Source organism: Brachyistius frenatus, unplaced genomic scaffold (genome assembly GCF_029030835.1).
Source record: "Brachyistius frenatus isolate BFR_SWC_R1_liver_20210118 unplaced genomic scaffold, ASM2903083v1 Contig_20, whole genome shotgun sequence".
NCBI lineage: Eukaryota > Metazoa > Chordata > Actinopteri > Embiotocidae > Brachyistius > Brachyistius frenatus.
The window spans coordinates 4,268,961-4,283,580 of NW_027210619.1; the positions used below are offsets into that span (position 1 = coordinate 4,268,961).

General features: G+C 40.7%; 3 protein-coding genes across 4 annotated transcripts; 1 reads left to right on the plus strand and 2 right to left on the minus strand.

The window, feature by feature from the left end:
* Nucleotides 1-578: 578 nt before the first annotated feature.
* Nucleotides 579-2,755, plus strand: LOC138619538 (hairy/enhancer-of-split related with YRPW motif protein 1-like). Its single transcript, XM_069696094.1, has 5 exons — nucleotides 579-834; nucleotides 1,020-1,092; nucleotides 1,203-1,286; nucleotides 1,392-1,473; nucleotides 1,587-2,755. The coding sequence occupies exons 1-5, from the start codon at nucleotides 749-751 to the stop codon at nucleotides 2,189-2,191; spliced, it is 930 nt and encodes a 309-aa protein (XP_069552195.1). The 5' UTR covers nucleotides 579-748; the 3' UTR covers nucleotides 2,192-2,755.
* Nucleotides 2,756-4,978: 2,223 nt separating this feature from the next.
* On the minus strand, nucleotides 4,979-8,068 carry stmn2a (stathmin 2a). Its single transcript, XM_069696101.1, has 5 exons — nucleotides 7,941-8,068; nucleotides 6,009-6,104; nucleotides 5,665-5,837; nucleotides 5,357-5,548; nucleotides 4,979-5,244 (listed from the first exon to the last, which is right to left on the minus strand). Exons 1-5 carry the CDS (start codon nucleotides 7,957-7,959, stop codon nucleotides 5,185-5,187), a joined length of 540 nt encoding a protein of 179 aa, XP_069552202.1. The 5' UTR covers nucleotides 7,960-8,068; the 3' UTR covers nucleotides 4,979-5,184.
* Nucleotides 8,069-8,915: 847 nt separating this feature from the next.
* On the minus strand, nucleotides 8,916-14,599 carry upp1 (uridine phosphorylase 1). 2 transcript variants are annotated; one of them, XM_069696099.1, is made up of 8 exons: nucleotides 12,657-14,599; nucleotides 12,332-12,386; nucleotides 11,187-11,298; nucleotides 10,936-11,094; nucleotides 10,685-10,799; nucleotides 10,073-10,282; nucleotides 9,825-9,971; nucleotides 8,916-9,724 (listed from the first exon to the last, which is right to left on the minus strand). In XM_069696099.1, exons 2-8 carry the CDS (start codon nucleotides 12,370-12,372, stop codon nucleotides 9,573-9,575), a joined length of 936 nt encoding a protein of 311 aa, XP_069552200.1. In that variant the 5' UTR covers nucleotides 12,373-12,386; nucleotides 12,657-14,599; the 3' UTR covers nucleotides 8,916-9,572. The 2 variants fall into 2 exon arrangements, with proteins under 2 accessions (XP_069552200.1, XP_069552201.1); XM_069696100.1 differs by lacking the exons at nucleotides 11,187-11,298; nucleotides 12,332-12,386; nucleotides 12,657-14,599 and having other exon boundaries at nucleotides 10,932-11,074.
* Between the last annotated feature and the right edge of the window lie 21 nt (nucleotides 14,600-14,620).

The following is a 14,620-nucleotide window of genomic DNA, read 5'->3' on the forward strand; positions in this document are numbered from 1 at the left end:
AAGAAACATTTATATAACTGCATGTAACTCGACCTTCTAAAAACATTTCTCTGTCCCACTGCACAGCAAAGACAGGACGGTTTTCACCCAGAGCGGATGAATGATTCCCTGGGAAGGTCTGCCTGCGCCAGTCAGTTGATCTGTTTGCAGTGACTGCAGAGGAGGTGGAGGGGGGCAGTTTCCTTGGAGCGCATGGCAACGCTGACTGACTAATGTGGAGCCTCCCGGCTGATCAATGCTTGTTGTGGAACCACACAGCTGACAGTGGACAATGTACAACACACTCTGCTAATGGACCGTGCGTCCTCCACTGCACCAAAGAAGGAGAGGGCTCCTGCTACAATGGTGCCTGTTGCTCATGAACTGGGGTCTCCGCAGGGAAACTGTGGAGCTGTGGCCAGGAGTCTACCGGTCAGTCTGAGCTGCCAAACACAGAAAAATAAAGGTTTTAACAGCCTACTACCTCCATTGGAGCGCCCCGTCTTTAGCGCGACGGGCTTGTTCATTGATATTTCTTAAAGCGCACGTCACTCAAAAGTCAGCTGGGTTTTAACTGGCTCAAGTCTTTCTCAGCACCGCCCATTTTGTTCCGAGGACCACGCCCCCTCTCCCCCCACGGTGAGAACATCACCACGGCAAAAGCAGATCTGACGATTTTAAACTGTTGCTCAGACCTGCTGCTGTGTCAGTGCGCCACTGGAGCTTTCTCTGGAAGGAGTGTGTTCATCACTGCAGGCTCGCAAGCAAAATGAAACGAAGCCACAATTACAGCTCATCGGACAGCGACCTGGACGACAATGTTGAGGTGGAGAAGGATAGTGGCGACGAAAATGGGTATGTGATTTTTTTTTTTTTAATAACCATATGTTTTAAGGCAGAATTGTTGATTTTAAATTATGAACTGCCACTATTCAACTTTATTTCATGTATATTTTTCATTTATTGAAACGCTTTTGTTTTTTAACCCATTAGAGTTTGTTTTTGTTTCAATAAAAATGGAAAGCCGTTTTATCTTTCAGTCAACTTGACTCTCATGGATCGATGTCACCCTCCACAACCACGCAAGTTCAAGCCAGAAAAAGGCGCAGAGGGGTATGTAAACTTAAGATCTCTGCAGCCAAGTTGCACGCTGAAGTTTAATACTTGTTTTTCTAACGCTGGCATTTCTTTAAACGTTATTTTCTTTCATCTTTTTGGAAAAGATTATTGAGAAACGGAGACGTGACCGGATCAATAACAGTCTGTCAGAGCTGAGAAGATTGGTGCCAAGTGCTTTTGAGAAACAGGTTAATTCTCTCCTCTTTTTATTATTGCCTTATGGGCATGTTTTCTCTTGATAGACGCTAAAAGAAATGATAATAAAAGGACAATTTCTTTCTGTATCTTTACAGGGATCAGCTAAATTGGAAAAAGCAGAGATATTGCAAATGACAGTGGACCATCTGAAGATGCTTCATGCGTCTGGTGGGAAAGGTAACTAAGCTTTTCTTTGGCTTTGGATGAATAAATACATAAAAACATTCATGTTTTACCTTCCTAATTCATAAGATGATTTGCTTTAAATAACGTGTCTTTTTAACTTTAAGGTTACTATGAGGCTCATGCTCTTGCTAAGGATTACCGCAGCCTGGGCTTCAGGGAGTGCCTTGCAGAGACAGCTCGCTATCTGAGCATCATAGAGGGTCGGGACAGCACGGACTCCCTTCGCGTACGCTTGGTGTCCCACCTGAGCAACTACGCCTCTCAGAGGGAGGTGCACACTGGACTGGAACACTTGGCCTGGGGCTCTGCCTACGGGACTGCCCCCGCCCATCTCCCACACCCCCTCCTTCTACAGCACCCGCAGGGCAGGACACCCGGATCCAGAAGCAGCCCACCATCCTCCTCCTCTTCTTCTCCTTCATCTTCCTCCTCCTCTTCCACTGAGGCATCTGGGACATCCAGACTCAGTGTCATGCCCCCTGCAGAGTCCCTCAGGGTACCTCCCAATGGCTCCCTGCCCCTCAGTCTGCCTGTGCCAACATCTAAGCTCTCGCCACCACTCGTTTCATCTCTCTCCTCGCTCTCGGCCTTCCCCCTCTCCTTTGGTGCTTTCCCTTTCGTCTCCCCAACAGCCGTCAGCACAGTGAGTCCCTCCTCCACCCTGTCAAAGCCTTACAGGCCTTGGGGCATGGAGATTGGGGCCTTCTGAAGCTAACCACTGGACTGAAGGCAACAGCTGAGCTGTGCCCACCATCACAGACAAACTATGGAACTGAGTCCACTGTTTTTAGCAAAGAATCACAGGGGAAAAGAGAAAACTGATTTTATTTTGATAAGCAAAAAGTGAGAGTGTTTTTTGGAGGATGTGATTTCCTCTCATTATGTCATTTACTTTTAACGAGAGGAATTATAAAAGAATTTATGTAATGTTATTCATTTAAATTGAAAACTAATTTAGCGAGCATGCACTGCCTCCAGGTTGAGGGCTGATATAATGATATGAGGAATGGGCCATGAATAGATTTACTGTAAGCACAAATTTAGAGGTGAGATTTTGTACACCATGAAAATTCTACATTTGTCCAGCACAGATGTCTACATTTAACATAATGTAGTTACTTAAAGTGGTCTGTTTTCTTAGTGATATCGGCGCTACATGGAAATGAATATGTGCACCAGTGTTGGAAAACTAACTACTTGAGAATTTGAGACTTGCATTTCTTGTATCTATTTGTAATATTTTTGTACCAATAAATTTAGTCTAAATGTATAACACATGGATATAAGACAATGTCTTTTTTCTGTTGCATTTGCTCCTTAAATTCCTTAAAATGTTTGGTTTTCCTAATGCATAACGGGTAGCTATTTTTCCTGCTATATAAGCAGACCAACTCCACTCTAAGTGGTAAAGACCATATCTTACCAAAAGGCATATAATCTGCATTTTTGCTACATTCCCATAGAAGTCAATTATGAGCTAATAAGGTCCCGGTTATTGACTGAAAGGCAATTCCTTCACTGTGTGCCAGGTAAGTAACCAAATCCGAAAGCATTGTTGCCCTTATGAATACCCAGGAAATCATTAAGAGCCAGAGGAAATCCTTTACAATGTTGCCCTGACCTCACCAGCTTGGGTTGGTCTGAAACGGAGACAATAGTGTGAACAGGATGAGGACATTGGAGGAAAGCGGTTAAACAGTAACAACAACACGCAGACAGCTGGGACAATAAATCACTGCTCGGTTCCGAGGTGCCGTTTCTGGTCCAGTCTTAGACACTGTTTTTGAAGGGTTAATTGTTTTAATGGTTCCGTTTTAACCATTCATGCAGCACCCCAGACTTCCAGGTGGCCGCTGTCTGTGATTTGTTCCTCTATAGGGCTTACAAGCCACATGGTATTAATAATACATTTGGTTTATTGGTTCTTTGAGAGCAGATCAGATTCATATCCACAGTTGCGTGTTTTTGTTTATATATTTCTTGTGTATTTACGTTTGGCTTAATATGAACTTTCGGCCTACTTTTGGAGGGGCATGAGCTCCAGCTTTGGATCTCATACTGCCACCTGCTGGTGGAATATCATACTTAGGTGAGTCTAACCCTCGAGGAAAAAGCACAAGTTTATTTTTAATTATTCCAAAAACTATAATCATAATATTCTTGAAAATGAGTTAACATCAGAACAGACATAAAAAATGAGCAGGGCGAAGACTGATTCTCAGGATGTGTAGATAACTGGTTCTTTATTTGGCAGTTTACAATTTCCCTTGACTTTTAGCACAGAAAAGTATTAGATGGTGCATGCCATGTTCACAGAACCCTGAACCTTTATTCAGCAAAGCTTTCACAGAGAAATATATGAAGGGAGAAACACAAGCAGCAGAGGATGCAGGCATATATCAGTGGTACTGTATATTAAAAAGAGACTAGTTCAGTGCGCTGAATGTAAAGCATCCTGCATCCATTCTCTATCTAATCCCCTAAAGAGAGAAGACGCCAATGATGCCTTAACGTAAATCTGCATTCACACACACCCATACAGACATACGTTATGTTCACACTATCAATATCAAGATGGGAGCAACAGCACATTCCACTGTCCAAGACACTATGCATGATACCTTTGTGGTGTTAAAACATTCATAAATTTATAAGATTGACCCCCAAATAACGTGTTCTTAACAGGGCTATTGATTTGGCTAAAGATGGATTCATTGAAAAAATGTCGTTGTCAGGGTAAGTGGGAATCTGCAAGTGTATAAACAGTTGCTCCCATTGGGCAAAGACATTCTTAATAACAATAAAGCACCTATCAAGTTCATTATCAAGCTCCTTTCAGAGGATGTGGACACTTAATGAATCTGTGGGTTTGGCATATCGTTAAGATCCAAGCGTGCGTGTTGAGGATGAGAAGGCATGTGCGTGAGGGAGATACAGATGTGATGCGTTGATATCTTAAGGAGTCTGTAGTCTGGGTACACCAACTGCCATTCTTCACAAAAGACACTGAAACATCATCATCATCATGACATCATCATCATCAGGAAACACTGCAACTACAATGTCTGTCTACGTCCAACTCACAACACCGAGCGCTTTCCCAAGAAAATGGTTGTCGAGTCAAATTCCAAGAACTGAAACATTAATCAATGACAAACAAAATGTTTGAAATTGTAAAGTGCAGTACAGTACAATCTTTGTATGTACTTCACCTACCTTCATAGATAGATAGATAGATAGATAGATAGATAGATAGATAGATAGATAGATAGATAGATAGATAGATAGATAGATAGATAGATAGATAGATAGATAGATAGATAGATAGATAGATAGATAGATAGATAGATAGATAGATAGATAGATAGATAGATAGATAGATAGATAGATAGATAGATAGATAGATAGATAGATAGATAGAAAAAAAGCATTTACAAAATAAAAGCCTTATTCTCGCATAATCTCTAAAATCAACAAATCCATTCAATTCTCAAGATGAGTGTTATTGATGTCTGTATCCACTGATAATACTGATAGTAGTGAGTACTGGTGGCATGGTGTTTTGTTGTGTGTTGTGGTGGTGAGGTCCTTGAACCACTTTTGAGTGTCTGTTACGGAGAGGGTGAGGGTGGGGCGAGGAATGGGAGGGGACTGGATGGAAGGGACATAGATGGATCATGGAAGTCAGGACTTGTGCGAGGCTCATGCTGTCAGCTCTTCCTTCATCTCTTTGTTCCTGCGCACCACCGCTGCATGTTTCTCCTGAAAATAACACAAGCGCGTAGTGAGAGGGATTCATCACCAGGTCAGTATCCCATTAACACACCCGACTTTTATTTTTGCGGGTGATGACTGACATTTCTGCAGTTCTCACCTTCTCCTGTAGACGCTCAATCATGGCTGCCAGATAGGCTTCACGGTTCTCCTTGATCTGCTCCATCTTCATCTGGAGCTTCTCCTCAGCCATCTTGCTGAAATTGTTGTTCTCTTCCATGGCCTTTAGCAACACGTCCCTCTCATGCTCTCGTTTTTCTGCCAAAGCCCTCAGCACCTGGGCCTCTTGGTACTAAATATGCAAGCAATAGTAATCATATCAAATCATTCATTTTGAATCATTTAATGCCCCAGAGATGTACTTTTTTCCATTTTAGAGCACCGATCTGACACAGATGACATACTCACCTTCCTTCGATCCTCAGCAGCCTCCAGTTTCTTCTCAATGTCCTCCAAAGAGAGGTCCTTCTTCGGGGGGGAGGGGAGGTTGTGGGCTACGTCTGACAGTGGAGACTGAGGCTTGAGAATCACCTCAAAGGCCTGTCCTGAGGCCCGCTTGTCAATAGGTTTCACCTCCATGTCTGTAAATCAGACAATTACAATGACAACACCAGCTAAATCAATGACCAATAATGTATCAGTCCAATGATATGTCATGAATACTAATGTCTGTATTTACAGGGCAGAGAAATAATCCACTGGGGGCAATTTGTTTAAACCAAAAGAAAATCAATGCTTGAGCTGATCCATACCTTCAAACTCGCACACAAGCTTGTTGCGTGCCTCTGGGTAGAAGCAAGAGCAGATGAGGGAGAGGACAGACAACTCCTTCATCTTCTCTTTGTATGCTGTGGGAATGTAAACAGATCATGGCTTACAGGTGTGTCTCTCAAAAAACACAATACGAGCACTGGCAAAAATGTACACAAACTTGAGATATTTCCAAATCAAGGTATTACAAAAGGGAAATTGCTCAGTAAACCAGTTGGCATCCGATGACGCATTAAGGATCCATTGAAAGTCTAAAATGTACCTAAGTGCCCTGATGCTTAATAATTCATTGAATGAATGTATTCTGTGTGGGTGATCAAACTCAGATTCTTTTAAGAGAGTGGCAAAACATTCATTACTGTTACTTTAATGGGTGTCAGAATAAAATTTTCAGATCAAGAAATAAGAACGAATCTGCATCAGATGACTGAGCAATAGACAGGCCGATGTGTCGAGTTATTTAATTTCCTGTGGAATTTGTTAGTCCTGTGTGATGCTCACAGTATAAAAAGCATCTGTGTTAAGCCTATGGGCTATTTACAAAATACAGCTGTTTACTGCTCAGCTTTTGTTTTATTAGTATTCATCAATTCCTCAGACTGTTTATATTTTAATCTTGTCAGCAAATTCTGCCACTTTGTTTTTCATGATCTTCCTGTATTTGTCACAGTGCCCACCTGGCTCCTCAGAGGACTACAGATTGTTAGTGCTGCTAAGCCTTCTGCTGCAAAGGCCAGTGTATGAAGCGGCCCCTTGCTGCAGGGCTGGCCTGCCTCCCACCCTGCCAAAGGCCTACACCTGTCTACTTCCCGACATCTCTGACACCACACACACACACACACACACACACCATACTGTCTCTAAATGACCAAATGGCCTACTTAAGTGAAGGTGATATTTAAAATATATAATAGTTAAATAAACCCATGAAAACAAATGTGCTAAATGTGTGGCCTACAACAATAGCAGTCCATCAGAAGGTATGACTAATGCAAGATGCAATGTACTTCTTATCTGTTTAATATAACAGTGCTCAGTGTTAATATCAGAACACGAACTCCCATCATAGTCTTTTGATTCGTACATAGGTATGCTAATTGGACGTTTTTGCCGAATAAATCGCAGCACATCTGCCACAGCTGGTGGTGCATTCTTTGCGAGGAAGAATTAAGCAAAGCTAAAGACACGAATAAAAGGAGCAATCCGACATAATTAACCAATGAAACAATCGTGTACGGGGGACGTCCAGGTTGCAGGAAAACGTTTTAAAATGACCGGTTCCAACTGTAGAGGTTTAAATCAAGCAAAGCAATGTAAAAGTCAAACAGATGAAGCCCTCTAGGCTTTGCTGTCGTCTAAATGATCGGCAGCTCAGCATCTTGGGTGGGGTCCGTCTGCATTATGCTGCATGTTGGGGCCGCTGTTGCATGAACCGTATAGGTGCAGCGTTGTAAATAAAACGCTCTAAAGGGACAATCCACATCGTCTGATTACACAGTTACACTATATAATAATAATTTTTTTTAAAAAGCATACGAGGATTAACGCGTTGACATAGAATAAAGGAGACATTTAAGTAATAAGCGAGAGAGGATGCATTAACAGACTATCGTGCCGAGACAATAAAGGCCTGTAGTCGGTGAGAAGACACCATAAGAAAAGTAATTTCATTTTATTTAGTTTTAGTCTTTTACGAAAAAGCATTTCTCCGGTGGAGCCCTTACAGGAGTACGCAGCCACCAGTCGATATGCTACCGGGCCGACACAGACTACACAGAAAGGGATGAACCTGTCCCAAATCCATCCATCCATACATACATACATCCATCCATCCATCCATACATACATACATCCATCCATCCATCCATCCAGCCATCCTTCTATTTTAACACGATCAGCATCAATATGCTTACCGGTTGCTGTTTTGGCCATGGCTGATGTATTTCTCCGCAGAGGATGCTGTAGCTCTGTTCTGGTGAGCGCTGATGCTGCTTAAGGCACTGAGTCAGCGAATAGACCTGGGTAGGATCGGATAGCAGACAGGAGGTGGGCACGCACGGGAGCGCGCTAGCAGATCCTCCCCTGTCCTCTGACGCGCAGTTCAGCACGCACCGTGTTCACAGTCTGGCTTACTTAAAGCTCAAAGTTGGTACGTATGTTACTCTATACAGACACCTGCTTAAGAAAGGTTATTTAAAACAAACAAACAAACAAAAACAGGTGCACACAATCCAATGCAGCCAGTACTGATTACAAAATAGACTTTCTGAAAGACTCACAACAGGATATAAAATATTCGCTATAACTTAAGAACACAGACTTCTTTACAGAGTTGTGCATGTGCTGTAAACTGACTATGCCTCCTGGTCAGATATATTAGAGAGGATACCTTCTATTAGTCAGACTGCTTCATTTTAACATTTGAATGTGCCATCTATTTTCAGTACTGGACTACAAAGAGTGAAAGAGTGGAGCACAGTTGTGACTGACAAAGACAGTCCAAAATAACTCGGTGCCGTTAATGAACCCAATGACACCTCAGATTTCTTGAAATCATGTTTATCGCTATAAAAAGTGCTCCATAGGGTGGCAGATTTGAGGGCAGAAGGTAAATGTTCTGAAATGATGTAAATTATAATTTATAATTTATCGGCCAAATTGATGATTCAATATAGATAATGTCCAGGAACATTGCTCAGTAACGTTGTTATTTCTGTTTTTGAATGTTTAAGATGTTGGCTTTTTCACAGGTGCAAACACAAACAGCTCAATTGCAGCAAGCCTCTAGGGTTAACACATCAGAGTGCTTCTTGCATAAAGACTTATCCTTAGTGTATGGTTGTGCTACTTTAGTGACCCAGAACACAAATTACACTTCAGACTGCATACAGCTTTATTTCTTTGTTTTATTTATTTCACGTGCATTGGAATGAGTTATCAAAATTAGTTTCATTTTATTAGTTTTTGGGTTCTGAGAGACATACTGAGAAAAAAAATCATGAAAGCAGGATCTTAAAAAAACTTTAAAAAATGCAGCTACATTCTGAATTAAAAATACTCCATATGATACATATTTGTTGAGCTCTGCAACAAACTGATCCAAGTCATTTTGTTACCATTCACGACATAAGGAGCAATGATGACAGTCAAGTTGATTCTGGTACAGCATTAAAACTCATTCAATATTTCAAGTTTTATGGATCAGTAACTTTACATGTCAGATAAAACGGAGACCAACTTCAATAAGACATGTTTCATGACCATTGGCTGCAATTACATTTGATGTTCAGTTAAATTGTACTTACGTCAAACACAAAAGGAAAGATAAAAGTGGAGTGCAACTAAATAAATGTCAACACATAAAATTCACTGATTGTTGTGGAAATATTAAAATGTGTGGCTGGTGGTAAGCAGTAAAGAGTGTACACACAAAAAAAAATGGGTTTAAAGCTATTGCAGTACAACATGTTGTGAATATTTAACAACTTCCCAGAGAAGATACCCAGAACATGATGTATGATTACATACCAGAGAAACTGTTTCACTCAGCTACATCCTGCCTTGCTTTTTAACTGCTTCTTAATGTAGTGGCCTACAAGGATCTGAGGACGTTGTTGGTAACTGTGAAGAATGTCGTGAGAGCTGCTCATCTGATCCCCCTTCAGCCGATCCAGTAGTGTTACACAAACCACAGCCGCTTCACACAAGAAATGAACGTTAAAAATTCAGTAAGGTATCGAGGCAACATTCTTTTTTTGAGACACTCAAATATTAATGCTGATATTGTATTTTCTTACCTCGTAGGCCACTCAGTTTGCACATAGCAGCAAAGACCGATGATTCCATTTCAATATTGCAGACTCCTGCTTCACTGGCTTTGTTGAGGTATTCCTGTTTATCCTTCTCAGTGTAGGAGCAGAAGGCACCATCCAAACGGGCTTGCCCTGGGTATATGATCAGATAGAGAAGACACAAAGAAAGTCAGAGACCGTACATGTCGGCAAACAACATAGTGACTGACGCATCAATGCATCTGAAATCATACCTTCATAGAAATCCAGTGTACACATGGTGTTGCCTATTACAGTCTCAAACTGGTTCAGCTCCTTGCTGCACTGCAACAGCTCCTCAGCCAAACTCGGGTCCAGATCAGTATTGCGCACCACCGTCTTCGCTAAGATCACCTGCTCGAACTTGGGCAGGAAGGTGGCATCCACAGACTGCTTGGTAACAACAACTGTACCAGGCTCAAGTCCTGAAAACCAAAAAGGACGAGCGAGATGAACACAAGAACAAACAAAACAAAACATGAAGTTGACTTTTACCTGCCCGCCTCAGTGTCATGCATTTTGTTGTATTCTCTGAGCCTTGCCATTAAAATGTGGTCAGATCTTCATCAAAGTTACAATCACGGACAAACACATTCTATTTGAACTAATAACACACAAACGTCTCACTTCTTCTTATCCATACGGAATACATCATTCATAGAGTAGGCTGGAAAAAGTATGTGAACCTCTGAGGAGTTGTGTTGGCTGTGTGGGTTAGAGCTACTTTGACTTTGATTGAGTTTGCTATTTACGAGAAACATCCACTGATTTGAAAGACGCTTCGCAAAAAGAGATCAACGGATGTTGATTTTCATAAATAGGCTTACCGATTCCACCCGACGTCCCAATGCGTATAATTGTAACATCTGTGCAATGTGCATGATGAAGGAGCTTTATTAGCTCATGCAACATTATGGCAATCGACGGGATGCCCATCCCATGCTGCAAAATAAAACAGACACACAATTTTCACTTTCAAATGAGGGTCACTAAATACACAGAATTTAGACTTGTATTCCAACAAAATAATAAAATCATATGTGAGAATCTAATTAATAGTATTTTTTTTCTTACATACACTGACAGAGAGTATAGGGCCAATTTTGTACATGGCATAACGGTCCGTTCCAGCGCAGATATTTGGGTACTCAGATTTGGGGTCTTCCATGGTGAGCTCAGCAGCAATGTACTCGATGAATGCTTTCATTCTCCAGGGACTTCCCCCAACACACACAAACTAAAGCAAAGCACAAATTACATAAATGGTTGCTGAATAAAGACAATTACGGCGGGTTTAAATTTATCCATGAATGTAATAAAATTCCTTACTTTGACGTCACCGAACATAGCTGGTAGGTCATGAGTTCCAGTTCCGAGACTGAAGTGGTAGAGGATGTCATCCTCCAGTGCTTCCAGGTGTGGGTTGTGCACACAGACAGGGCTTAAAGAGGTTTTAAAGAGATATTGAAGGGTGAGCATAAACCAGGTAATCAGATTAAATTACCACATCTGTGCACATCATTTAATCATGCACTAAACATTTCGGATAAGTGGGCAGATGGCTGAAACCTGGTATTAACTAAATCTAAAAAACAAGTTGCCACTTGTGTTAGAGCCGTACCATTACTTAACTGTGTCTTCTGAGATTTTGAAATAAAACCCCGGGAATCTACTCAAATTAAAAATGAGACTTGCAACTGTAACGCAGTCTCTATTAGAGCCGCAACTAACGATTATTTTTGATTGATTCATCTGTCAATTATTTCTTGATTAATTCATTAGCTTTTTGTTCTTTAAAATGGTGAAAAATGTCAACTAGTGTTTTACAAAGCCCAAGATGCAGTCTAAATTGTATTGTTTTGTCCCAACCAACAGTCCACAAGCAGAAGATATTCCGTTTATTATCATAGAGGTCCAAGGACCTAAAACATGTTCACATTAAAGAAGCAGGATTATTTTAGTATTATTCATTCAAAAATGCCTAATAATGATAAATGTCTTATCTAAATAGTTGGCAATCCAACCAATCGATGAATCAACTAATTGTTGCAGGTGTATTTCAAACAAGACCCAGTGAAAAAGAGATTTGAAGCTGTCCGTTACATACATAAACTCTAGTAACCAGTTTATTAGGCATTTGAACTACTGTAATCTAACAGCAGTCCTGCAATAAATCCTGTCTCCAAGAATGTTTAGCTTTGGTTGACTTTGTAACATTAAATCACACGTAGATTAAAACCAACAAGTTTGCATGCTTGGTATTTCACTGGATAAAAGAAAAGACTTTCCTTCCATATTGGGAAAAAAAACAAAAAAAGCTCAAGGTCCTGATGTCCTGTCACACCCCGTAGCCCACTTCCTCATTCTCAATGAATCTTACAACACAACTGCAGTTGATGAGGCAACCGTGTCGAGCAATGCATACGTTTTTAAACGAATAGATTGGGACATTATTTTTGTCAGGAACTTCTCACCTGCTGCACGGAGCGCCTCGCTGGTCGTGCCTCGGGTCCATCTTCCTGGAAACAGCTGTGTCCGAGCAAAATGATTCAGTCACCACAACAAAACCTGCCTCTGGCGACACCTGAACAGTTACAACCAGTGACTCGGCGGTACGCTTAACCTCACAGGAATTAACCTGACATGAAACTCCTTTAGCAAAGTACCACAATTAAAGACAACATTTTGGAAATTACAAAAACCTCAACATACATACATACATACATATCGCGCACACAGCACTTTATCGTACACAGAGGGGGGAGGAAAAAAAGAAGAGACAATTAGCTCCATATTTACCTTCGAGATAAACCGACGGAGCAGTCGGAGCCAAAAAAGCTCAAAACACACACTACAGACAGATATTTGCACTCGAGAGGTTTCTCTTCGACCGCTCTTTCTAATAAATTAATTTCGCTTTCAACATCTGACGTCGACACCGTAACGCGAAGAGCCGGCCTACGATGACGTAACGCTGGGTACGTCATAAGCGTCGGTCCTAACGAGGACTACACTGCACTGGGATGCAGGGTACTCGGCTTCGGTCACGTAGACGTGACCAAAGGCAGATGTGCAATTATTGTATTCACTGATCTCCGATGAGGTAACCATCATGACAATCATGTGATTGCTGGCATAACATTTCATAAAACGATGTAGATTATATTTTAACATCGAAATTGTAAACACCAGAAGTGGAATGAGTACTGAGGTAAAAGTACCAATTCAACAATGCAAAAATACTCCATTGCGAGCAAACGCTCAGCATGAAAGTTAGAGTACACAGGTAAACCACAAGTAGTTCAAGTATTTAAGTATTAGTTTGGTCCCCCTGACTGTTATAATATTATATATGACATAATTGAATAATTAACACCAAAGCATTAGTGTGTGAGCAGCATGTTACTGTTGTCGCTGCTGCAGGGGGAGCTAGTTTGAACTACTTCATATACAGGGGTCAGATTATTACTGGGAGAGGGAAAAAAACAAAGCTCTGATACACAAATGTGTTTTCAGTTTTTGTACTTTTTTTTATAATATTAGATTTTTGGTGAGATGTTGGATCATTCGAACATTTAATGAAGTATAATCCTGTGAGAGGTTTAGAGGGAATTTGGTGGTACCGTTAACATCTCAAATGTGACCCTGACTACACACTGCTTTATTTAAGATGTCAGAAGCCAAAAAGGTTGTAAACCACTGGATTGATCTTTAACAATGTTGTATTTTAAAAGTTACATCATCCGTTGTGTAAAATATTTATCTTAAAAGTAACTAAAACTGTCAGATAAATGTAGTGGAGAAAGTAGCCTACTATATTTCCCTCCAAATATACCTAATTTCTTTCCACCACAGAAAAACACTCTTAAAAACATCACTAGTGTTCCTCGAGAAACTCAATCACTCATGCTCATTTCCAGACTATTGTTGTGTGCCATATCCGAGTTCAGGTACATTGAAGAAAGCTGAACAAGGTTAAAAGACTCAAATGCTTTAAGTACAGAATTTACTCAACAAAGTGTTTATATTGTCATACTATAATTGGACCATGGTTTTTCATGATTCCATTCGGACATACCTGCTGTATAGAATATCCTGTTCCCTGTAACTCGTAAAATAAAATAAAAAGGTTAACCAAAGAAAGAGCTTCAACATGCGACAATGTTGATATGTGACATGAAAAAAACAACAACACAATAGCTACATGATTCTCATTGTGAGAGGCCTTATGAGTTCATACATGCAGAAATTAGAATACAAGGTTTGGTGCTGTACAATTTAAGTGCATTCATCTTTTTATTGTGGATATGTTGCCAAACAACTGTATTATTGTTTATCAAGTCCAATATTCACCTGTTATTTCAGCTGTTTTCTCTACCAACTCCTGAGGGAAAATCTGGTTCTTAGCAGCTAGATGCTCCAGTAATGTTCAACAGCCACTTGTTGACTTTCTCATCCCTGATATAAATGCTGATATAGATGCTGCATAGTTCACATCATACAATAGTTTTTCCACTTCAAACAGCTGTGAGCTCAGGCTCGATTAGGTTGGTAAGAGCAGAGTTGTGGGCCTGAAAACTAAAAGCAATTTGCAGGAAGATGCTGAAATACTCCATATAACTGATTGGTGGGTGATGATTGTGAGTGTGTTTGTCTCTACAAACACCGCAATTACACTCTTAAATGTAAAAAAAGATCAATCTCTGCATTTTTGAATTAGATAAATACTAGTAAATGTCAATGTCCTATGCTCATGTCACCCC